Raw genomic sequence first — 25157 nt, forward strand, 5'->3', positions numbered from 1 at the left:
AACAACTTGTCCATGTTGCTTGGATTAGGATTGAGTTGGCTCTTAATTTGATGCATGCAAGCTGGCCAAGTTGCATAATAAAAATTGAAAAAAATGTGTCCTTCCATGAAAATAATTTAACCCATAAAACTTTGTACATCTATTTTATTTGCAAATTGGATACCACCGTCTTCTTTTATGGCATTTCTTTTTCGTGGCAGCCTTTTTAAATCTTTTGGATTGTACAAAGTAGTGAATGGCCTCCTGGAAAATAGTAATCTAACTTGTTGCTTTAGTTAATAATTTAATTTTAGATTTTTTATGGCCACTATCTTGGAAATTAATCATCAAAGTGGTACTACACGAATCCAAAATGTAACCTTAATCTCTCTTTTCACTAACCATCACTAACCATGTTGGGTTAAACTATTGGAGAGTATTGATATTAAATAGGCTATATTTATTTGTTTATACATCATTAATCATCTAGGAAATCTAGAGAGTTATTTCTTCAAGTCAATGCACTTGATAGAATGTGATTAAATATGAAGTCACGGTGAAGTTAAAGTTGAGAAATATTGAGAATCCCATGCACTTGTATGAAGTTCTTATAGGTCTCTATAAATTAAATACACTTGGCATCTAATTTTAACTCCCACTATATATTATCTCATATGCACATGTATGCATTTCTTAATTAATCTAATATTCTTTCATGTGTACAATGAATTCGCCCAATAGTGAAGGGTTAGAGAAGACAACAATCATATATATTTTCTTAATATGGTAGACGGTTTTTAAGTCTATTTCTTTCTCCAAGTTGATGAAATAACCCAAGTGGGTGTAGGTGGGAAGTCCCCACAGTTTTTCCACAGGTAATTAATTGTTCGTGTAGAAATTTTGATTAGGAGGCCAATTTCTCTAATTGTACTTGTGAAAATATTAGTTGCTACAGTAATCTAATTAAAAGTATGTTACGTACGTATCAAAAGGGAATATAACCTATCTAACAAAGTTTAGATTTCTTATTAGAATTTTAGATTTAAGGGGGGGAGGGGGGCAATCAGTGTATATATGTACTCTGTATGATTAGAATATAGTATGTTAGACAACGAAGAAAAAAGACGGGGGTTGCATGCAAAGTTGAAGTCATTAATTTACGTACGTGAATGTAATGTTCTCCTCCTCTACTTCTCTATTTCCTTCTTTCCAGAATCCATCGTTCTCAAGCTTGATAGGTATACGCACGTGGATGCCACGCACCTACACTGCCTCTGTTCATAGTACTTCTCTTTATGAATAATCCTTCAATAAAACGTGCTCTGAGATTAATGTTTATAGATAGATAGATATATAGATATATATGTATACAGTATTCCATTCATACCTGCAAGTTGGGGTAGCTTGATGACAAAATAAACCACAAACCTACCACTATTCCATCATCCAACAACTTAATTATTTTACGTTATATACTCTCCATTCCTCTCTCTCTCTCTCTCTCTCTCTCTCTCTCTGTGCCGACTTTAAAAGATTCCAAAATTTAGAGGAAAAAGAGAAGGAGAAGATGAGGATGAGCTGCAATGGATGTCGAGTACTTCGCAAGGGATGCAGCGACGACTGCAGTATACGACCGTGCCTGCAGTGGATCAAGAACCCGGAGGCCCAAGCCAACGCCACCGTCTTCCTCGCCAAGTTCTACGGCCGCGCCGGCCTCGTCAACCTCATCGACGCCGGGCCCCAAAACCTCCGACCCGGTTAGTTCGTTTGTTTTTTTTCCTACAGTGGCCTGGAATGGGATGAAGTTTGAATTGAGCCATGTTTTATTTATTATCATTATTATTATTATTTGCAGCGGTATTTCGATCGCTGCTCTACGAAGCGTGCGGCCGAGTGGTGAATCCGATCTACGGCGCGGTGGGTCTACTCTGGTCGGGGAAGTGGGACGCGTGCCAGGCCGCCGTCCAGGCTGTTCTTCGAGGCGAGGCGCTCGTGCCCGTCGCGTGCGACATCCGCCACGACGCCGACAAGGTGTCCAAGAGCCGAGCCGCGGCCCGGTCTAAGCGGCGGCCGGAGGCGGCATCTCACTTGAGCGAGGAGGAGGAGGAGGAGGAGGAGGAGGAGGTGGTGGTGGGGTTGGAGCTGACGCTCGGATTCGAGTATAATTATTTGAAACCGGCGAGAGGAGATCAATAGGAAGATCCTAAAGGAGCTAGTTTGTTGTAGAGGTTGCATGTTTTATGGATTTTAGCCAACTTTAATCCATCTCATAATATATATAATAAATCCCTGCGTTGATGTTCTCTTTCTCTTCTTCTTTTTAATTTTCTTTTTCTTTTCAGGGGTTCCTAATTAACTTGATCTTATGAATGCCTGTGTTTTATCCTAACTAGATAGAAGATGATGAATTCATAGATAATAGACAAAGAATCCCAATTCTTGAGAGTAACATAGAAATATTTTACGAAACTTTTCAAGCACACAAATTAAAATTAAATGTGATGCATTTTTTGTTTCTTAGAGTCGCTGCGTCATAATGATATGCACTAAACATTTCGTTGACCAAAAGAAAATGAGATATTACAAAGACCATTCTTAAAATGGCTTTCAATATGTTTGTAGAAAATTCATCTCAAGTTGGCATCATATATATATATATATATTTCTTAACGACTTGTTTTCTTCTACATTATATAATATAATTGACAAAAGTTAGTCACACCAGGAAAGCTTTAATATATATATATGTATATATATATAATTGTTGCTTCTTAAACTTTAATAATCTCTATTATTCCCCTTCTCTCTCTCTCTCTCTCTCTCTCTCTCTCTCTCTCTCTCTCTCTCTCTTTATTAACAAAAGTTTATGTTTCTTTTAGGTAAATCATGAGATCATCCAAGATTCTCTAACACCTATTTGTTCCAAAAGTTGTTTAACTAAAGTGATTAAATAAGTCGGCGTGTGGTCTTCACAATGTTTTTCCCACATGTGGTAGCCTCAAAAGAAGACTTGGATCCAACCAAACCGTACAATATTGCATCCCTCGTTTAAGGAACAAGTTGCGGATAGAGTAACCTTGGAACATTGAATAAGGTCATAGGAGTTTGATGTGCAAATTTAAATTATTGTCCTATGGTCTTAAAGTGGGCCTTACTAAATTCATAGTTAGAGTAGAAGGAATCATGATGAAGATTTAATTAATTCCCACTCCTCATTTTCCTCTATTGATTTCACCTACTTGCTCTAGAACGTTCTGAAACAACACTTGTTAATCTTTACAATAGTATTTACTATAGTTTCTTTCATAAGCTTAATCTAGTCCCAATCAACCCATCCATATACTTCACACTACCCTTACTTTTGTTTTCTCAAGAGAATTGGGCATTTAATGGTGTACTAAGTTAAACTAATGTTGTTGGGATTTGAATTCTATAACACTCAGTATATTATAATTTATAAATTCTTTTAATTATTTGAGCACTATCTCATGAGCCTTCACACTACCTGTACATGAGAGGAATAAATTTAATAATTTAACCTATATATATATATATATATATTTTAAAAAAACCTACTGTGGTTTAGCCAAATTACACGAAATTTTCATATGCTTTCAACTTAAGCATTTAAGTCTTTTGTGATTTGAGATACAATACAATTGTTACTTTTTTAATCATATTTGATGATACTAATCATTAATCAGGTTTTCCACTATAATATTACATTTATATTACAAAAGCACCTTTCCCACCAAAAGGAAGACATTGTTCACTTGTCACTTATTATGTAGAAAAAAATATATATTACTTCACCTTCTTGTTAAAGATGGACTAAATAGTTGCATTTTAGTCTAGATCAGAGTGGTGGAGATTTAAGTACTTAAATCAAAAGTATAGGAAAGTTTCATATAATTGGGCTAAACTACAACAGGGTAAAGTGTAACTTTCTCATTAAACATATAGTCATATGATCGGTTTAAGTATGTCGTTGAATGTGTGCTAATACATTGGTTTATACGATGAACCCTAGTCATGCATGAAAGAAAATAAAATGGTCAAACTGGCTGATGTACCCAAACAAAATCACATGAGTTTTGCTTGCATCGAAGACCAATCTGTAGATGTAATTTAATTGGAAGTTAAATGAACCTTGCTTCAAACCAATTTTGAGCCCATGACTAATGAACAAACTAAGGCAGCCCTAGCAGCTTCCTTTGCTGGGGTCCCAGAAATTTTTTCTTTTATCTTTTTCTTTCTCTCTCTCTCTCCTACTTCTTAATACGATTCGATCATGTGGATCAAATCAATCGAGTTAGCTAATTAGTTAAATTTATTTATTACTTTAAATTTCAAATAAAATGGATGAAAGTGTAATATGATGAATTGGACTCGATCTACTATGATTTTACTTTTTTTAAATAGGTATAATTATAAGTTAATTATCGTGTGTGGAATGATAATTAACTCGGAGTTCAAACCCATGCAAGAATTTAGGTGAAGAGGCCGGCCTGGTTTAATCTGGTTGGGCAAATGGGCCAATTTAGATTAATACGATCGACCTACGTGGCAATTCAAAGCCCGTTGGAGTAAAATAATTTATAACGGAGCGATGCCCTGAGACAAAAAGGTCAACGAGATTCCAATCCAAACCGCTAGCCGACAAATCTCCCGCATCATCCTCCGTGTCATCACCTGACCTCTGACTCAATGCCGCATAGATATGTCTATGCGGAAACGAGCCAAAATTGAACGCCAGCAGATACCCTCGCAGAGGGGATGTATGCGGAAGCTCGTACGCGGGTTCTTCTGTTCATCTGATCCTAAAATTAGTGTACGAACGAGAGAGTGAGTACTCGCAGTTGCAGAGGGGAGTGAATTCTATGCGGACGCTTTGCTACGGATAGATATCCATGTAAGGCCTCAAGATACGATAATACGGAGGAGCAGCAGCAGCAGCAGCAAAGGAGTCAATCTTCTCTTCAACCATTTTAGATCCTACTTTTAGTACTTCTTAAATTTCTATTAAAAAAAAAGTAAAAAGAAAATTAAAAGGGTAAAAGATCTTGAAAAAAGATACAAGAAAAAAAAAGTCTCTTCTTTTTTTTCATAAATTAAGCAAGACAATGTATGACAAGAATCTCCCGTTTATGATTACAAACATGCCCAACAAAAAAGAAGAAGCCAAAAGCATATTATGTATATATATATATATATATATATATATATATATATATGATGGGAGATTCTACCAATACAAAGCCCTCTATAGTTGCTTGCCTCTTTTGCTCTTCATGCATGCATGCATGTAAGGAGAAAGGAGATCTTATGTGAAATTCCACAGTGGTTGGAACTACCTGTTGTGGAGCGGATCCGGGCAGCTCGGCACCTGCCGCTTGCTCTCGTCGAGGCCTTTCACCGCCGCAGCCGGAGAGGGATCGAGGGGGGCAGGCCTTCTTCCTATGGCCGGGAACGCCTCAATTTTACTCCTGGAGCTGGTGGAAATTATCCGAATTGCCACCACGCTGTGGTCGTCGACGCAGACCCATGCGAAGACGAGGAGAGCGAGGCAAATGGCTCCTCTCCTCCTCCCCCTCTTCCCATCCACCGACATAGCCGGAGATATGACCTCAGCGTGACGCTATCTCGCCCCACCACATCGATCCCTTCGAGAGTGAGAGTGAGAGTGAGTAGAGGGAGCAGCAGCAGTATGGCGAAGGCCTAGTTTAAGAGAAGTGGTGTATAATATTTCACCCATAGTTAATCCATTAAATTACGGGAAATGCCATTCGGCGTACTTGAGACAAACAGTACTGTGCCGTTAATGGCGAGGCCTGTTCGTAAATTTGAATTCGCAAGGGGACCGATTTAAATTATGCTGTCGGATTAAAAGAGGTGCATGCGAACCGAACAGCTGCGGCCATTCCATTCGGCTTAAATACTGGGCCCCAGTTTTCAGAGAGAGCAATGATAGTATATACTATAAAGTTTGGGGCCCATTGGAAGATCTCTGAAAACATCGTCATTGGTTAAAACTGCAATCGATTTTTATACAAATACCCCCAAAAGTTACCGCTTTGGTTGCTTTAGACTTTCTACTACTAATCATATGCAAATTAGTGTCATAACGATTACCGAGCTGCTATATATCACATTTCTTTCAGTCGATTGAGAACCCTTTTGGCTTTTGAGGGGTCTTTTCTTGTCTGCTGAAGAAGACGAGAACGTTGTAAAGCGTATCGCTCGCTGTGTACTTGGCAAACCCAAAGCAAAAGGTTGGCGTTTTGCTTCGCCTTTGGCTGCTTCTGTTCGTCTCCTTCGTCTCTCCCTCCCCCTCTTCGCTCCCAGCTTTGTCTTCCCCGCTTGGGATGTAACACCCAATTCATCACTCCCCAGAAAGTGGTCGTCTGAATCTCGCTGACTTCTAAACCGGCACTGTGCTCGGCTCGACCCAGACGAGACCTGTAAAAGAGTGAGTCCGGTTGTCCAGATACTTCAAGCTCTGATACTTCGTAAGATCATCAATTGATCTAAAAACTATGATTTATATTATGAACTGAAGCAAGAATTTCTTGAACCACATGGAACGACCTGCACAAATACTCCACGGAGAAGCAAAAAAACCTGTTTGTTTCTCATTGCGAGGTATAAGGAACGAACGGATTTTCTACCTATTGGTATAAATCGATTGCAGAAGAGTGTTATTACATCTACCGTTACATGACAAGTTCTACAAATAACAAACACAGATCACAGGGGTTAAAACAACGTACCGGAGCTGTCCACATCAGTGACTACGGGTGATACTGTTGATATTCGCAACATAAAAACCTAAGAACAAATGAGATCAGATGGTCCAACCAACCCTGGACCATTTGTTCTGAGATGCAGGGATAAGCAAACTAAGAAAGTTCGGCCAAGCTACTGTTACAATGAAAATACGCTTAAGAAAGGCATATGATCTGTAGGATTCAGTATCTAGTACATGGCAAAACCATACCAAAGCTTTAATTGCCTCGGCAAAAGGCGAACTTGGTGGAGAAACTTTGAGGACACTTTACAACTAAATAATCCATATTTATGATGTGTCACCAGTTTCCTTTCAGTGCTGAAAGAATTGTCAGAGCGTCATGCTTCATGTTGCTGTTGTGGCCTCCTTAGGCTGTTCTGTGTCTTTCTCTTCATCATTTTTGGTCCCACTATTATGTCCATTTTGGAAAAACTTCTGCTCTGAAGGCAGGTTCTGCTTGGCTTTTCTACTCCCCTCGATCTTCCACATGTCCCATACACGAGTTTTAGGAGGAGCTGTGGCATCTGCAATGGGCGCAACCAACCCAGGTTTCCCATCATCTATAACGGTGTCAATCAACCCATATTCCTTGGCTTCCCAGGGATTCATGAAGTTGTCACGGTCTGTATCCATTTCAATCTGTAAGCCAAATATGACATACTCAGTAAGCTCAGTTATTGAGATACAAGTAGCAGTGAAATTATCAGTAGCAAAACTATTAAGCTAACCTGTTGCTCGGGTTTTCCTGTGATTCTTGACAAAATTTTGTTCATCTTTACCCTGTGGTACATCATCTCCCTAATTTGTAATCCCATATCTGTTGTCTGCATAACAAAAGTGTATATATATATATGAGTTCCGATGAAACAACTTGCTATTCAAATACAGGAAAACAACTTCGAAGGCAAAAAAGCAACTCTTTAGAGTTAAACAGAACAGAAGACATACTTCAACATTACACTCAAATAAGATATAGTAATCTCAAAAGTTTCGAATCTAATGGTTTTGAAATAAAATCAATCGGAGATCCAGATAAAAAATGATGGCTAAAATAGTGAAGCAAGATCAAAATGAGTGAAAAATCGAAGTTGTGAAGGTCATCGAAGAGTGGCAAACAGCTGTGGAATGGTGGTGGTCAACCGTAAGAGTGAGTGGCTCGTGAAAGTAGATGATAGCTAAAATTTGAAGGTGAAAATAAAGTTTCTAACTTAGATATACTCCTAGGAAAAATAGACTGTTACGATTGAAATTAATACAAGGTAAATAAATTTAACTTAACTTAACTTAATATTTATTTCAGGCATAAACAATTAGGGATGCACTTCACATATTTATAAAGGTTAATCCTAAACGACTTTCATTAAAATTTACCTTATTAGTTTTTCTAATTCAACTAAGATTCTTGCTTTAAGGTAATTAGAATTCTTGTCTTAAGAGCTTTCCTAACTTAATTGGACTTACCCTAGTGACTTACATAAGCATAAATCGATTAAGAGATAAATAGACTCGACTCAACTGACTCGACTAACTTAACCCACGTGGTCGGATCGTAACATTTAACAAGTCATTTTAGTTTTCTGTTTGAAGGAACATCAACAATTCAACATATCATTTGTTCTAAGTCTACCTTAAGTTTGTGAATTTGTCATTCTTGCAAAAGTTGCATGCATGTGTTAAGGATGTCCAGATTGTAACTAATATATAATGCATGTCGCAATTATGATTTGTTTGACAGATCAAGATCTACTACAGAAAAGAGAAGTTGCTTTGACAAATGAATATCACTGTACATGTGAAAGCAGGTGATCTATACTCGTCATTGAAATGCAGTCTCAAGCTAGAAAATGCAATAGAAATATGATACATATGGTTTTCACAGAAGTCAAATAAGCAGAAATGCTACCAAAGTTTTACTTCTGATTTAGGGCAAGAAAGGAAAGGCATTAACCAGCAATCACTAACTTACTTTTCCTCCAGCAGTTCCTAATGGTTGATGAATCATGATTCTTGCGTTTGGCATGCAAAACCTCTTTCCTTTTGTTCCAGCAGCAAGAAGAAATGCACCCATGGATGCAGCAAGACCCAAACAAACAGTAGAGACGTCAGCCTTGCATAACTTCATAGCATCATATATTCCCATTCCTGCAATTGTTGATCCATCAAAAAATAAAAAAAATTACCATGTCCAAGTCTAGCATGTAACAGATATCCCACTTCTCAGCATGGTCTGCTAATTGGATAATGTGACAATAATCATGACAAAACATTAATAAGATACGCTACACAGCCTCACGTTTCGTTTGTTCAACATATACATTTTAGGAAAATACACAGTTAAAAGAAATGCCATAATTTATCTTCATATAAAGAGGAAATGTATAATATTGGTCATTATTAGCTTCCAGGTATTATAATTTCTTGATCTGAAATATCAAACTTTCCTCAAAGTAAACTATTTGTAATTCACTGTCACATACATCAGCATTTTTCATGTACTGGATTTGGCAGAACGCTTGACTTAAGGTCATAATAAACTGACAAAAGCAACATATATTGGTAGTTTCCCATATTCAACTTTCTGTTTCATGATATGTTCCAAACAATATCATCAGACCTTAGCAGAAGTAGATAATTCTCGATGTGTTCTGATGCACATCATTAATTTGGTCTAGTATTAAACTTGATAAACTGAAAATGTGGAAAATTCCTTAAATCCACCATTGCAACATCTAATGATGCCAATGAGAAATTGTCACGTTATCATATTATTGAAGTCATCATATGTTGCATAAATTATCGCAATTTCCTTTTCGTCTGTAATTAGAGTGCCCTTTCAGCTACATCTCATTCTGAATCCAAAAGGCTCTAGTTCTAGCTTTTGTTTCCTTTTTGTATCTACTTTGGAATGGTGTGTGCCAACCAGCATGAGTATGAACAGCCATTCTTGGCAGCCATATACTTATGGACGTGAATATACATACTGATTGCTTATTTAGAAATGAAGCAACAAATTCATACCAGCTGTCACTGAGCCACCAGGTGAATTTATGAACAACTTGATATCCTTCTTCTGGTCTTCAGCATCCAGAAACAAAATCTGGTTGATAACTAGATCAGCGGTCATTGTGTCCACCTACTCATCATTTGGAAAGAAGAAAAGTAAGAAGGTAAACATTTGATTAGATTAATATCAGATGAACATACAGATATAACATGAGTTCCAGACGACTCAATTTCCTTTAACAAAATCCCTCGGTAAGAAAACAAAATTTCTATAGTATTTAACCCAGAGATAGCTGAAATACCAAAGTGCTAAACAGACGCCTGATATTCTGACTTGTAAATACGTAGAATGTATCTTTGATAGAACAGTAGAAGAATTTCCAGCAGGAAGGAACAAAATTGAACAGCCAAAGCTAGACAGCACTAAATTTAAAGCTTCCTCATGTCTCAATAAGTATTTTAAAGGAGTCATTTTGTGGATCACTTCACACTCAGTTTCATACCATGTCCATCTTAATCTTCGACCATTTTCAACTTTCCATATCATACCTTCCTAGCAATCAACTCCATTTTCGGATATGAACTCTCAGCTTTGCATCTCCTCATCACCCATCCCATTTAGTTCTTCTGTCTCCTCATATCTGCCTGCTAAAGCTTTGCTCACTATTTGCAAATATCATTACTTAACCAGAGCTAATTCTGTAGAATCAACAAATATAAAGAAGTAGCATCCTTGTTTTCTTGAATACCAACTCGTACTACAAGTAATTTGTTCTTGAATTCTCGACACCAATCTCCTATCTAACCTCCTCCTCCTAATGCACAACTCCAAATTAAACGTTATCAAGGGGGTCAAAGTGATCAAATACTTCTAAATCGCTTTTCCATCCAAAATATGAACTCAATCTCCTCCACTATTAAAGCAAAAAAGGATCCCTCCACTAAATCGCAAAAAAGTTACATCTTTCGAATACCAACCAACAAATTCACCTCATTTAATCCAAAAGGAGGTAGCTTATAATTCTAAACGAAATAAAAAAAAACTCAAACCTATTTTTCCAAAACCCTTACCTGAGATCCCAAGAAGACTATCCTTTGCCGGAGAAGCATGTTGGTAGTATCCAGCTCCTCGAATCTCGTCAACCATGAAGACCCAACAACCGAACTCGACAGATCCCACCCATCCGAAAGCGTCCTCGTCTTCGCCGAGACTTTGATGGAGCTGTCGAATCCTCTTCTCCTCCTGTTGAGTGGAAGCGCTTTGGCGGAAGGGAAGGGGAAGCCATGGGAAGAGAGGCGAGAGGAGGAGGTGGAGGTGGACGTGGATAAGAAGAGCCTCGGAGAGGACGACGAAGCCGCTAAGGTTACAATTGCTTCCATCTCTCTACTACCTCTCGAGAACGAAGTTGAGATTGTGGAAGTAACAATCAGTCCTACACAAAGATCGAACCTTTTGGGCTTATATTTATCAGTTGTTGTTGGGCTTTAGTAGAATTGAGCCCAAATAATCTTTTACGGATCCCATCTTTTTTATACTAACAAAGTTTACAATCTGTTTATTACCTACAAGTATTTATATTCGTATAAAAAATGGATACAAAATTGTAATAGAAAGTATATTTACTCTACTCGCATTATGTAATAATAGGTTTACATTAGTACACTGTTCATGTATATTCACAAGTATCCAACAAAATTTTTCTTGTACAAACTACTACAGTAGTTACAAGAAGGCTGATTCAATGTCGAACTGAAACATATACATCAAGACAGACTCCAGAATTCCGTCTTTTGTTCAGTTGTATGATTACCAAAAGGCCATCAACTACAACACTCCTATGAACCTCGAGCTTTTGCCGCCATGCCATGAAATTGTTCTGGTAGTGACTTTTACTGGAAGCGCCTTTTAAACAACACATGCCTCTTAGCAGGATCCTTGGGCTTGCCTTTAACCTGTCCACCCATCCTGGATTTCCCCGTGCTGCAGATGGGAAACCCAACCAACATCAGAGAAAGCCAAATTGTTAAACGGAAGGAGCAAGAAAAGAGAGTGGAAAGAATTCTTTTGATAGGAGAAAGATCTGTGGTGATAGTAGTAGTACTTGTACTCCATGTAAACCATCCCGTTTGCTCCGGAAAGAGCACTCATTGTTCCGGTAGATCGCCGGGCTTTCAGAAGAGCCTTACCATCTGAATCCTCTTCCAACTGTTCAAGCCCCACGACATCATCCCCGGCATTTAATACCTGCCACAACAAAAAGAAAAAGAATAAAAAGGAAAACATCGTGCCTCTTGAAAACAGGGAACATTAGCAACAGAAAAATGACTAAAAAGAGTGAGAAGAACACACCTTGCTCAGAAGGTCAAGTTGCTCGTCCAGGGTATAATAGCTGAGCTCAGCTCCCGTATCAGGTGGTGGCAAGCTTGTGATTACCTGGCAATACCATAACATGGTTCACTTGGGTGATAAAATTTTGCAATTTTATATGTTGGTACCTAAAATTACGAGGCAGCAGATCTGGAACATTTTTTCTTTTTTTTTTCCTGATCTCTTTAAAGGAGCTACTAGATAGTTGGAAAGTATTAGTCAAGTAAAATTTTCTAACAGAGAACATTGATTTCGTAGCAGACGGAACAAGACATATTAGCATCTCAGACTAGATTCTCTAAGCACTTCCAACAAATAATTGGGCATAAATTAAAACAATTAAGTATCCCAGCATCTGAAAATGAAGTACAAACCTTAAAACTATATCCTTGGTCGATCAGAAATTGTTGCCTCTTTGTAGAGTAATACATTTCCTGAGACAATTTAAAGAGTAAGTTATCATTTCAATGGACTGTAGTATCATCTCGGGGAAATAATGCTTTATAACATACTAAATCACTGATGAAGAACGTAGTAGTACCTGTGTGTCAGTGGATACAAGTGAATAAAAAAAAGCATTGTACTCTTCTTTCCCACCTGACATCCTATCTTGAAGTCGACCCTGAAAACTCAATATTTGCAAGAAGTAAGAAACAAAACATAGATCATATATCATCCATAGTAGTTTATAGGAAAATTTAATTAAACATCAATATAGATCTAGTTGCAAGGAACTTCACCCTTCATATGAATACGAGTAGAATCACAAGCACAACTGAAGTGGACAGAAATAAACCTCTATGGTTATATCACATAAACTAATACAAGACTAAATGGAAGAACTAAACTCTCCATATAGAAGAGGAAATGAATCAAGATTCACCTTGCGTCCAAATCTAGAACCAACATTGGTTAACTGAACAAATTTTTTTTTGCACCAAGACGTACAAAACACAGAAAATTGCATGCCTCATATACTTGTATTATTCTCATCAACCTAGGACACAAGTACTTCAGGCTCAAAAGACAACATAATCTAATCAAAATAATTGAGACAGTCTATCCAGAAGCAATATAAAGCTTAGAAAAGCAACTGGTAAAAAGATTATAAAAGAACACGCCAGAAGAAAGCTTAAGCACATTGACCAATAAGTATAGGCTCAATTTTCACAGAAATATAGAGATTATTACAGGCATGCTAAGTGAGAACAATCTTTACTCCTTTTCCTTAATAGTTAGTTATCAACCAAAAGGTACCTTAGCCCTAAGAATACGACCCAATCGCTGAGCTTCCTGACGTCGTGAACCCGCATGGGAAGATATCTGTATTATCACATTGGCTTCAGGAATATCAATTGAGTTATCGCCGACCTAGAAAAGAAAAAACAATATAAAAAGATTAGTAAGCTTGAAATTTGAGCAAAAAAATCGGCAATTATAGAGCATGTCTTGACTATCTTGCAGTAGTACTTCAACATTTTGCTGTCAGCCAATGTACATATCCACAGTCAAATAGGTTGTCTGAGCACATTAAATTAAGAGATCATTTCTTCTCTGTGAAAATTCTTAACATTATGTTATGCAACTCTCTTCCTATATGAAGGATCAAGAATTTCTCCAACAAAATGTTGCCTGCATAAGGTATACATTCCCTAAGGGTAAGTGATACATGTTATCATGGAACTTCAAGCCCCAAACTGAAGAAACCTTTTACAAAGAGAACTTGCATGCTTGGATTTCTACACAATGAGCCAATATTATCTTGTAATGTACTAAATCATACTTTATTGTTTATAGAAAGGCAACTTACCAGATATCTCATGTTCTTTCAACTTCTAAGCAACATAATACAGTATGAACTTTTCAACAGTGAGATAATAATGACCATATATATGCCATTCAGCACTGTAAATAGATTAAGAAAAGAAGTAAAGAACTCCTTTTTCAGAGAAAGATCAGATTAAAAAAAAAACATGTTTACAAGGATAATTCATACCTTAGATAGAAAGACTGTGTTGACATCTGGGCTATTCTTGAATGCATGAAGAATTCTCGTCCTCTCATTATGGCTGAATGAGATTCAAAACAAAAGGTAAATAAATTGAAAGGAAAAATACATGACTGATGACCTGGGGATATTTATTCAGTCATGAAAAACCTGGTGGCACCGTAGATCATAGGTTTCCTTAGTTTCATCGCGTAAGCAGTAAGAGCAAAAAGATTATCGGCAAAGACAATTATCTTGTCACCACGCTGCTGCTCATGGAAGCGGATTAGAAATTCACAGGCCCTAAATTTATTTGGATTCATCACATAGAGTGCCTGTTGATTGAAATAATATCAGAAAGAGGAGGTTGTATGAATAAAAGCGACTATTTTAGCAAAAATGTTAACTTCATAATAAAAGAATTATGAACTCCAAAAGCATATAGATGGAAAATGCAGTGATGACCATGAGCTTTACAGATTGGGAAAAAGGAAGAAAGTAAGAGTTATTCACTTCCATACAGATCTTACAATAATTATTTTTATTCTTAAGAAATGTCTTTCTTTCCAGTACCATATGAAATATAAATGTCTTTTTTACTCTTTATAATGGTTCAAAGTTGTTGCCATCAACGGAACAAGGAAGATGGGTCACCCCGTCGTCCAACTATTGTTTTTCACCAATTATGATACAGTCATACAACAGATAGACTAAAAAAAGAGAACTGAACTTACTATTACTGTGAGTAATAAGAAATGAACAATTTCAATCTTGGTTTGGAAGACACGACAATTCCAGATAATTTATACCTGTTTTTTTCTTTGAATTTTCTTTTTCAAATACTCGGCAAAGAACTCCTTGGTCATGGGACACCATACTTCAGCACACTGCACATTAGCAATAAACCCACCTTTCACCAGATCCAACCAGTTAGCTTCATACAGTTTTGGTCCAATAAGAAAATTTAAATCTGTAATGCGTTCATCCTCTCTCACAAGTGTTGCTGCAAGTACATGGAATGCACTAATCACAAAAAACAGCATATCTTACAAAAATGTTCAGGAAAGCTAACAAATAACTGAAACAGACCAGTAAGACCAAGCTTGCAATGCGACTTAGTAATGCTGATAACCTTACGAAACATATGTGCAGGAACAACGTGCACCTGCAAGCAACACAAAAGAGATATTAACACACATCTTATTTGTCATGACAAGTACCCAAAGAGAAAAGTGGATAACCTATACTAGATATGGCTGACAGAAATGCCTCCTTAGGTAACCTAGCGGTATTAGAATGCAAGATCACCTCATCCATGAGAAGCAATCCCCACTCTCTATTCCGTATTTCTTCAATGATTTTTTCAGAATCTTCAGATCGCTTGCCACCAAAAGCAACCATGTTATACGTAGTCACAACTACACCAGCCATTCCACGAAATTTCTCCTTGTTGTCAGACGTAAAACGGCTGATCTGCTCGTCTCTTATAGTGGACCAAAGTTTGAACTGAAATGCCCACTGATCTACAGAAACAGCATTAGTAGCTAAGCAAAGGCAGCTCTTTTTAATGCGACATGCTGCCGAAACACCAACTAGAGATTTTCCAGCACCACAAGGTAGCACAATGATGCCAGATCTTGCTCGACCTGCAACCAACAAATTTTGTCAAGTGAATCGAATTAGTCCAGATGCAAATCTAGGTGATCCATTCAGAACTTTAGTGAAATTAACATCTAGATCAGCATAAAACAAGAAGGTACTTTATCTCACAGTAACAATAAAATGAGGGGTAACTATCTCAGGAAGGTATTTTTAGAAATGCAAGATAATCATTTTACACTTTACTGTTTACACAAATTCGAAAAGAAAAGGAAGAGATTATGCAACATATGCCTGCATTTACTTCATGGGTGAATTACGACATTCCAAACGGATGTTCTCATCCCATTACAGTAAAAAATATCTCAAGATATATTTATATGCCAACAAGCACATAGCAACAAATTAGAACTCACCATTTCCAAACATCTTACTGAGACTTTTCTCTTGATATGGTCTTGGCTGTGCTTGGGGTTTTAATTCCATGTTTAAGTCTGGATTCACCTGCAAATGCCAAAATATATTGACGACACAGTTTCAAATTAGAAAAGAACCACTAAAGAAATTACTAAACCATACTTCAAGATGCATGAAAAGAGAAAGAAAAGAAAAGAAAAGAAAATAGAAAAGAATAACTCACGGTATCATTTCTAAAATCATACTCCTCCAGCATAGGGAAATTTAAGGCATTTGGCAAGCATCGTTGCTTAACATTCTCAACCTGCAATTCAAGGTTCATCACCTTTTCCATAATTTTGTTCTACTTTCAACAAAGAAGTTTTTTTCCCTGAACAGCATAGTACCTGAGCAGGGTCTATTTCGAAAGAGTGAGTCTCCTTTTCTTCTGCCGCAGCAGCCAATTCAGCTCCATACAACTCTTCATGACCACCTTCAATCTCACCAAGAGTTTTGCTAACGGTAAATGCTTCAGCACCTTGGGAATCCTACAATGGGTACAAATAAATGAAATTACGAATATGCTATGGCAGGAATCAAGTGGAGAGGCTGTGTAACACAATTGGCAGAATATGCAAAAATAATACCTCAGGGGATATCCTTGCTCGAGAAATGGCATCGTCTCGGAGCAAAGTCTTTAGGACCTGCAAACAGTATCATGTTTCTCATAATCCAATCAAAAAGCAACCTTTTATTCTCATGTGCCAAGAATCACCTCTGGAAACGGGGACTCCACAAAGTAACGGTTCTTCTTCAGAACCAGCTTCACTTTGCCGTAATTGGCGGTGGAGGCATTGATAAAATCGATCATCTCGCGGGGCAATTTCGTCTTCGATAGCTTATTGAGGACGCTAATGACGGTCTCTGTCTCCAGACCGACCGACACCGCCGCATACAATGAGTGTGGCGTCAAATTGTACTCGTGCATCGACTCCGGCCTGTAACACCCCAAAAAACAAAAAGGATAAAAAACACCAGCAAAAAAGTGCTAATTTTTTTGTAAATTCTAACACAATTACCTGCAAACAGGCTCGGCTATGGCGATTAGGAAATCATAGGCCTGCTTGTAGAGGGGCGAGAAGGTCTCGAGAAAGATGCGGCCATCCGCGCAGGCCCAGAGAGGCCGGTTCGCGTGATCCGGCTTCAACTCCAGCTTGGTGAAATCCCTCTTCTTGGCTTCCTTCTCCTCTAATCCAGTCAAATCCAATCCAAAGAATACAACAATTATTCCAAGAGGAATTGCTCAGCAATCAAAGGGGGGAAAGAAGGGCTATTGAAAGATGGAATACCATCTCGGGCATCGTCGTCGAAATCGTCGGCGTAGTCGAAATCGTCTTCTTCCACGACATGGGAAGCCCTAACCGAGGTCTTCTGCTTCTTGATGGGTCGACCTCTCTCACCTTTCTCCATTGTTTGGATTCGATCGAGAGAGAGAGAGAGAGAGAGAGAGAGCTCGGCGCTAATGTGAATTTATATAGTGGAAGAATCGTCGAGTGAGCCGACCAGCGGTGAACCGACTCTCTCCCCTCGAGCTTGGAAATTTTAGTATAGATTGAGATCTGCCGTATGATCATCCCCGTCAATCAATCTCCACCGTCCAAAAATATTGTACATTTGCTATAGTTTATAAGGGTGTAGACTTTTAATATAACAATATAAAGAAGGGTTAATTATTTCTAAAAGCCTGCCATTTAAATAACTTAACGATACCTAGTATTTCTAAAAGCCTGACACTTACTATGTTGCTCGAGACGATCTCATAATTAATCATACATTTATGGATGGTTCAATAAAGATTTGCTTCACGAATTCAACACAAAAAGAATGAAAATAATATATGTATTAAGACATAGGATCATGAGGTATTCTTGCATTTCCCTAGTACACATCCAATCCAAATAATGCCTCACACCATGAAGGCCTGAGTTCACCAATAAATTCCTTTACATTGATTGATAGAGCATGACTACATGATGATACACCAAAGGAAGATCTTCAAGATCAGACTTGGATGGATGGATCAGAGCACTGGTTTATCGTCCTGAATCCTTGAAGTGAATTATCTAAGTTGACACAAAATTGTTGTTCAGATCAAAGGGGTTGCTCAAGAAGAAGTTTATATGATTCCTAGTCTGCTTCACCAAGTCCATCTCTGCCATCCCCTCTTTTAGAGATAGGAGCCATATGACTGTGAGAACCGTGCTTCTTGGTCTGGGCTGCAATCTCGGCATTCTTTCGCAGCACAGCACCTGGAGAAGGATATGGCCGCTGCTGAAAGAGAGGTCCCTGTAATCCAAACCAAAATAATACCATCATTAAAATCATGCAGCCATATGACCACTTGATTGATACCATGAGTTCTATAGAATAGATATCTGTAGATTTGGACAAGTTAATAGAAGAAAAGGTTTATATGATTGGCTAGAACCCCCAAACAAAGAAGACTTTGACAAGTTTTTAGACTTTAAACCGGAAGTCAACGTCTAAATAATTGTATCAAATGCCTAAGGAAAGCAGCACCAAAAATTGGGGAACATGCAATAAAAGTTATTTAAAACTAGTTAGAGAGTATAATAATGTGTTCCCTTGGATGCAAATTTAGCCTCAAGAAAAACCCAGAAGCATCCGTCCAAAAGGTCCATTAGATAGTCAAGAAATGGAGAAAACAATTGCTAATGTATAGGCAGAAAGCGCTTGAACTTTTGCAATTTAGAAGTACATACAGTTGCAGTTGTATCTGCTGCTCGTGGTTGTACTCCTTTTAAGCCAACAACCCTGCAAGTAACATATGAGGCAGCAATTATTATTATAATTCCCATATTTGAAATGAATTGTACTCTCATGGTGGTTACACCTGTGGAATGGAAAGTTAGCAATTAAAGGAAGATAATAGTTTGACCGACACAGCTCCTAAACTGCAGTTAAAACAGTTCAAATTGCATGATATGCTTAGTGCCAGCAGAAAGCCACAAGTAACAGTAAGGTAAAGTATTTTTCTCTCAAAAACAGTGGGGAAAACCAGAGAGGAAGACTCAATCAACAAAGTCACGTAATGAACTAGAAGAATGATACTGTAGATAAGGCAACATCTCTAATACAATTAACAATGTCTTTTGCAGGAACGACATATGAAGAACTACCAATACCACTGACACAGTAATTTTGACAAGAAACCAAATTTCATGGACCTATCGGTTCGAGAAATAAGAGGATCACCCGCATGCCACAAATGCCCCACAAATAGGAAGAATTCTAGAACAAAAGGCACTAAGCTGCACAGGAAAGGCCCATACGCCAATCCTAGGGAGTTGTGGTTAGGGATGAAATGCCACTCGAACCCAGAGCTAGTTGGTTCTCCCTGAAATGTGTTGAGGCAATGAAGAACACAGCACATGTGAATAACATGACAACTCACTAATGCCACGATGCCATCAGACATATTTCAAAGAAATTATACTAATATCTAGGAAACTATCTTTTTAAAAAGCTGCACAATGCAATTCCGATGCACTAGCTTGTATCACAGAAGAGAAACACAGAGAAAAAAGCATACCAGCCACCACGTGGAGCATCTGAATAAGAACTTGGATCCATAGGATCCAGCTCATCATCTTCAGTATGCTGTCGTTTCCGATTTCCTTTTTTGTTATCCTTAGAAAATGGAGGTTTTAAGCTCGACCTGCAGGGGGAACCAAATCGTAGTCCCAATATTAATGAAGTATGCAGATAACAATAACCTTTCTAGAATTTCAGAAAGATGATCTTGTTCATGCCTTTAAAACATATAGCTCAGTAGAAAGAACCAGATAAAAATTAATATTGTAACACAACAGTGTATTTAATAAGAGCCTGACGGAAAGCTAGGATACCTGTAATTTGTTCCTGCCTTTCCTTGTCCTTTGGAGGTATCTATATTTCTTGTTTGCTGTTGATTTTTTGGGTGAGATGATGGATATTGTTGAAAAGGAAGATTTTGGAGCCTGCTTTAAACAACCACAAATCAAACTTCATATGCTGTCTTAATAATGGATGTCTTTTGAGAAAATAATAAATCTGTCCCCGAACTTTCTATTGTCAAGCTAACCAACCCATTGCAGGCCAACTTTTAGACAGAAAGCAAGAACCGGAATACATAAGATATTCCTGGAGAAACGAAAGATACATCCCGATGATTAAAAAAAAATTAGGCATAAAAAAATACCGAGTGCAGTGATTGCAATATCCCCAAGATTGAACTAGGCCAACGCCCCATCCACCGCAGCCTAAGCATTTATTCATATGAGTATTATCGAGATTAACAGTTGCAGCAGTGTGATGCCATACAGCTTCAGGAACAGCATGTGCTGAAACAAGTTGGCTTATTGAACTTGGATGCTCCCACTGTGTTATACACGTCCTTGTATTGTAATAGTACTTTTTCCCTACAGAGGAACACTGAATTCACATTACAAAGCACAAGATAGAGTTACTTGCAAAAAAATCTGGCAGTTTTTTGACAATCCTTCATCCTTAGGTGCATGAATTTCGACAGCGCTAAATATAAAGTACAGAGTGGCTTTCAGGAGAAAGCAAACAACCAAGATAATATCACTGCTTAAGTCAGATATCAGAAAGAAAAAACATTAGTAAGTCTTTCGTCAAGATATGTACAATAATGATCAAATGCAAGGGTTTGATAACCGAAGGACATGAGAACTATCATTCTGAGATTGATATGCTGCAAGATCTAAAGTCTAATCTTAAAAGGCATCCTAGAACCTTTTACAATTGCACACTATAATAAACAGAGAAGAACCAAGCGTGCAAACACAGGAAGTAAGGAATTGCAACGTATTCCAGCAGAACCCCTTGTTTACATACCCCAAGAACAGAAAAATCAATGTTTGAACAAATTAGTGGAACTACTCACAGAAAAGTTGATATAGCTTCTGCAATGATGCTTGGGTTCTAATAAAATGTAGAGTAGACTTTATATTTTGCAATTCGGACTGCAACTAATAGATGATCCTCGAAAAGGAAAGGGCAAGTTGTTTCCCATAAATAGTGGCCGGCCTGTCATTCCAAATTAGACGGATCAATTTCTTCCCCAAGATCTATGACCCTTATGCAAAATAAATGGGTTGATTTCTCCACCTAGGATTATGATCCAATCCCTCACTAAAGCTTAATCAAATTTTTTATCAACGGTTAGTCTAGCATGCCAGCCTGATGATGTGGATGATGTGGAAAATCCCCTAATGTATTCTAAACTCAAACATATGACAAGTTAATCACACTACCCATCCATGTGGATAAACTCCAATTAGGTGGATCCCAAATTACTGGTGCAATAGATCAATTCATCTGGCTATACATAAATGAACCCTACCAAAACAAAGAAGAGTAAATTAATCAAATAATAATAGAACTAATCTAACAATCTATTTTAATCCCAAACAGATGCGACTGAGCCTAAAAACAACAATTTCACTTCAGTTGAGCACCAATACACACATTACAACAGCTCCTTCTGTTATACTAGTCAAATCACTCCCTTTTACTTCTGACAGTTATGATGAGCTCATTAGCATTGACATTGCTAGAAAAGAGGATTTTACAGACCTGTTGTTCCATCTACTGCCTCTTCCCAATCTTGTGGTAAGGATGATGCGACTGGGTTCCTCACATTACCAGCAGTCGCACTAGGATGCTCCCATTGGCTTTCCCTAGTATTCTCATTGTAAAAGTATGACGATCCGGTAGTTGGATCCTTTGTTTCAACCTACAATGAAGGGGGGGAAAAACCAAGTCCAAGAAAAGCATAGATAAGGGACACAACAATTAAAGCTCATAAGTTAATAGAAGAAGAAATGAAGAACACCAATAATAACAATAATATTACACAAGGGAAGCTAAAGCAAATGGAGCCAAAGATGGAAGGAAATGGATATGGGAAAAAAAAGGTGTCTTTAGTGTTAATCATTGTATAGATTTTTAAATAGTGTATGTATGAATCTCCTCCTACCAAGTGAGTTGGAAATTAAAAATCCCACAAAAGTTAAGAGGGTTTTATGTTGCTACTCTTTCAAAACAAAGTGTCAACAAAAGAAAATTTGGGGAAAAGCAGCTGGGTGGGAATTAAAATTGAAGATAAATGAAAATGGCAGTCTCATTGTACAGTACCAAAGAATTGTTGACCTAAAGCCATAGTAACTTCTGGGATAAATTTGAAGGATAACAAATATCACATGTTAAGTAGCTTCACTTCACTGCCAGTTGATGAGTAGCAAAGAAATAAAATCTGGCACACCATATACAAAATTACTCACCCAACCAGGAGGCAGCTTTAGAGAATCTGCGACCCGATCATCTTGAGCTTCTACTATCTGGACCAAGGATAAAAAGTTTCCCATAAAAAGGGTAAGATAGCACGAGCAGACATATACTATTAACTATTAAGAGTACCAAAAATATATGTGAACAAAGAAAAACAAAAGAAGGCTAATCATCTAGCCAACATTGTCAAATCTAAAGAAAACTAACTTCCTCTGTTGCTGTGGGGTGGCCGTTGGTCTTATCATCCTTAAGAATTCCCCGAGCTTTCAGTCGTTGCTTCAAATATTCAGGTACTTCCTTAGCAGCCTTTGCTTCACCAACTTCATCCATAGGTTTCTCTAAAATAGTAAATATTAGTTAGCATAATTCAGAAAATATTGAAACAGAAACAAAAGAAATAGGACGAGAGCAATCTTACTAGATTGGGCATTTAAGGGAGTCACAGCATAATAAGCACCGCCTCCTGGTACACCATATCCATTACCAATCTCTATATTTGCTGATTGGACATGTGAAATTCAAGTCAGAAACATTTCTTTAAGAAGCAGCATAAAAATTCAAATGAAAGTAGCTAGTATTAACTAAAAAAATCATGTATGTAATTATGTATTGATAAGAAATATAAGAAATATAAGAAATATACGATGGATTGTGCTGCATATTTTTGAAAAAGAAACTGACCATTATCTTGATGAATCAATTTCCCCCTTTTGCTGGCCATCTCAGCACGATGATTGGTTGTCATCTTTAGCAGATGCTCCTAAAAATGTTAAATCATATAAATAAAACCGACAACACCAAAATAATTAGATCGATGTATAAATAAAAGATAAAAAAACCATGCAAGTCATCAACCTTCAAGGCATTGGGATCGTAACGTCCTGAGAGTATGTCTTTAGCACCATCCACAGGTGCAGGCGTACCATCTGCTTGTCTGAGGATAAGAAACCATCGAAATATTCTCTTTCAAAAGATTGCGGCATTTATTGGTTAAAGCATTTTCACATAGCATGACACAGAAAGGAAAGAAAAAGACTAACCTCCGGTTCTGTATAACTTGCTGGGTGGCAATTTCCTGCTTATCACAAGCTAAGAACACTTAATATAACAAGACTATACATGACCAGGAATATCCAATAATTTGGAAAATATCATACTTGCTCATGCAGCACAGCATGTTCGGCAATAGATTCAATACTTTTACCATCTCCAAGGTATAGTCCTGCTGGGTTAATGTCTGCCAGACGAACAAAATTACAAATATCAGGTCATTTTTAGATGATTATAATAGAAGGGAAGAGCGAGAAGAATTTACCATTTCCATTCACAAGGTTGCTCTCCTTGACCAAACCCTTGTCCATTGTAGATTTTCCATCTAACTGCTGACTCATGACGTTTCCAGCAGCCTGAGAGGAACTTCTCAAATCATCTTGAGATGTAGTTGACGGCATAGCATGATTAGTTTCCACTCTTCGAGTATCAAAACCAAAATTTGGATTCTTTAATTCAGCACCAAAATTACGTTTATCTGACTCTGTTTGATTGGGGTAACTTGAGTCAGTATCGAAGGTGGTGCCACCTTGGGAATTATTTTGTGCCAACTGAAGCTCATTTTTCCCAGACTGAGAAAGTGGTGGAGGACATGTTAGATGAGAGAAGGCAAACTGACTGGTTGGCTGTAAATGACTAGAGGAACCTTGAGCAGAAGGGAATGATGTATTTGATTGGGTAACAGGAAAAAGGCTTCCAGTATTACTAGGATACACACCACATTTGACATCTACCGAAACAGGACAAGGCTTTGAAGCAGAAGGATTAAGAGGAGCAGAATTTGAAGATGAATCTGGCAACATCTCCACACCAGGGGGTAATGGCTGTTTATGGAAGTTATCCATGAGCTCTTTGTAGTTAATCTAATATCACACACCTCCTGCACATCAAGCTGACAAATAATAAAAGTCACTCGCAGTATGTTTTAGGGACAAGCTCTCAGATTGTGGCTGGCTCAAACTGCAGACCTGCAAACAATAATGACAACGAAAAATTGACTTGTTTTGAAGGATTTTAGGAGAAGAAAATGATGTGCAAATAATAAACGTTACAGAATTTAAGATATTACAAGTGAGAAAATTGTCACAAACTTAAAAGGTGACTCACACTCAAATAACAACAAGCAATTGTGCCGGCGCCAGGACTAATCTCGCATTGTGACTTCGAATCACAAGAAGGCTATCACATGATCACAATTAACCACTAACACCTACCATTTTGGGGTTGCCATCTAAGGTTATATATTATCCGACAAGTGAATAGTTATACGGCAAGCAAATCCTTAATTCACACTATTCAAGCTTAAAACACTAAATGTTAATAAAACAACACCAGATAATAATAACAATTTCCTTTGCTTGGAGAAGCATAAAACAATAACACAAGGGTTTCAAGAGTTCTCGACGGTAGCAGAAGAAATAGGGGAAGCGGCCAGCGGCCGGTGTACCTACCTCCGCGGAAGGGCGAAGAGGGCCGAGGAGGGGAGAAGGACGGCGAAGAAGCGGTGACCCGAGCCGACTCGCGAATTTGAGAGGAAGAACCACGCGTGCATCAACAACGAGGATACGAGTCGAAAGATAGATTGGAATCGGATGCCCATCTAGTTGCGCTGG

At 37.9% G+C, this 25157-nt stretch overlaps 4 protein-coding genes across 4 annotated transcripts; 1 reads left to right on the plus strand and 3 right to left on the minus strand.

The window, feature by feature from the left end:
* The first annotated feature begins 1504 nt into the window (after nucleotides 1-1504).
* LOC140789525 (LOB domain-containing protein 40-like) lies at nucleotides 1505-2265 on the plus strand. The gene is made up of 2 exons (XM_073139253.1): nucleotides 1505-1736; nucleotides 1835-2265. Exons 1-2 carry the CDS (start codon nucleotides 1547-1549, stop codon nucleotides 2173-2175), a joined length of 531 nt encoding a protein of 176 aa, XP_072995354.1. The 5' UTR covers nucleotides 1505-1546; the 3' UTR covers nucleotides 2176-2265.
* A 4470-nt stretch (nucleotides 2266-6735) lies between these two features.
* On the minus strand, nucleotides 6736-11202 carry LOC140788820 (ATP-dependent Clp protease proteolytic subunit 3, chloroplastic). The gene is made up of 5 exons (XM_073138290.1): nucleotides 10841-11202; nucleotides 9785-9899; nucleotides 8733-8908; nucleotides 7495-7590; nucleotides 6736-7405 (listed from the first exon to the last, which is right to left on the minus strand). Exons 1-5 carry the CDS (start codon nucleotides 11147-11149, stop codon nucleotides 7112-7114), a joined length of 990 nt encoding a protein of 329 aa, XP_072994391.1. The 5' UTR covers nucleotides 11150-11202; the 3' UTR covers nucleotides 6736-7111.
* A 169-nt stretch (nucleotides 11203-11371) lies between these two features.
* On the minus strand, nucleotides 11372-17699 carry LOC140789300 (general transcription and DNA repair factor IIH helicase/translocase subunit XPB1-like). Its single transcript, XM_073138957.1, has 18 exons — nucleotides 17469-17699; nucleotides 17199-17367; nucleotides 16895-17117; nucleotides 16767-16823; nucleotides 16527-16667; nucleotides 16364-16444; nucleotides 16140-16227; nucleotides 15433-15770; nucleotides 15214-15289; nucleotides 14934-15127; nucleotides 14296-14459; nucleotides 14134-14206; nucleotides 13395-13508; nucleotides 12679-12759; nucleotides 12512-12571; nucleotides 12120-12203; nucleotides 11872-12014; nucleotides 11372-11750 (listed from the first exon to the last, which is right to left on the minus strand). The coding sequence occupies exons 1-18, from the start codon at nucleotides 17587-17589 to the stop codon at nucleotides 11660-11662; spliced, it is 2298 nt and encodes a 765-aa protein (XP_072995058.1). The 5' UTR covers nucleotides 17590-17699; the 3' UTR covers nucleotides 11372-11659.
* A 289-nt stretch (nucleotides 17700-17988) lies between these two features.
* LOC140789582 (uncharacterized) lies at nucleotides 17989-25116 on the minus strand. The gene is made up of 15 exons (XM_073139343.1): nucleotides 24996-25116; nucleotides 23810-24512; nucleotides 23652-23731; nucleotides 23535-23569; nucleotides 23350-23428; nucleotides 23176-23254; nucleotides 22913-22993; nucleotides 22702-22832; nucleotides 22488-22544; nucleotides 21781-21940; nucleotides 20381-20600; nucleotides 20049-20159; nucleotides 19733-19858; nucleotides 18903-18954; nucleotides 17989-18465 (listed from the first exon to the last, which is right to left on the minus strand). The coding sequence occupies exons 2-15, from the start codon at nucleotides 24387-24389 to the stop codon at nucleotides 18307-18309; spliced, it is 1950 nt and encodes a 649-aa protein (XP_072995444.1). The 5' UTR covers nucleotides 24390-24512; nucleotides 24996-25116; the 3' UTR covers nucleotides 17989-18306.
* Nucleotides 25117-25157: the final 41 nt, after the last annotated feature.

Source organism: Typha latifolia, chromosome 5 (assembly GCF_019914945.1).
Source record: "Typha latifolia isolate L0001 chromosome 5, TyphaL0001v2, whole genome shotgun sequence".
In the NCBI taxonomy this organism is placed as follows: domain Eukaryota; kingdom Viridiplantae; phylum Streptophyta; class Magnoliopsida; order Poales; family Typhaceae; genus Typha; species Typha latifolia.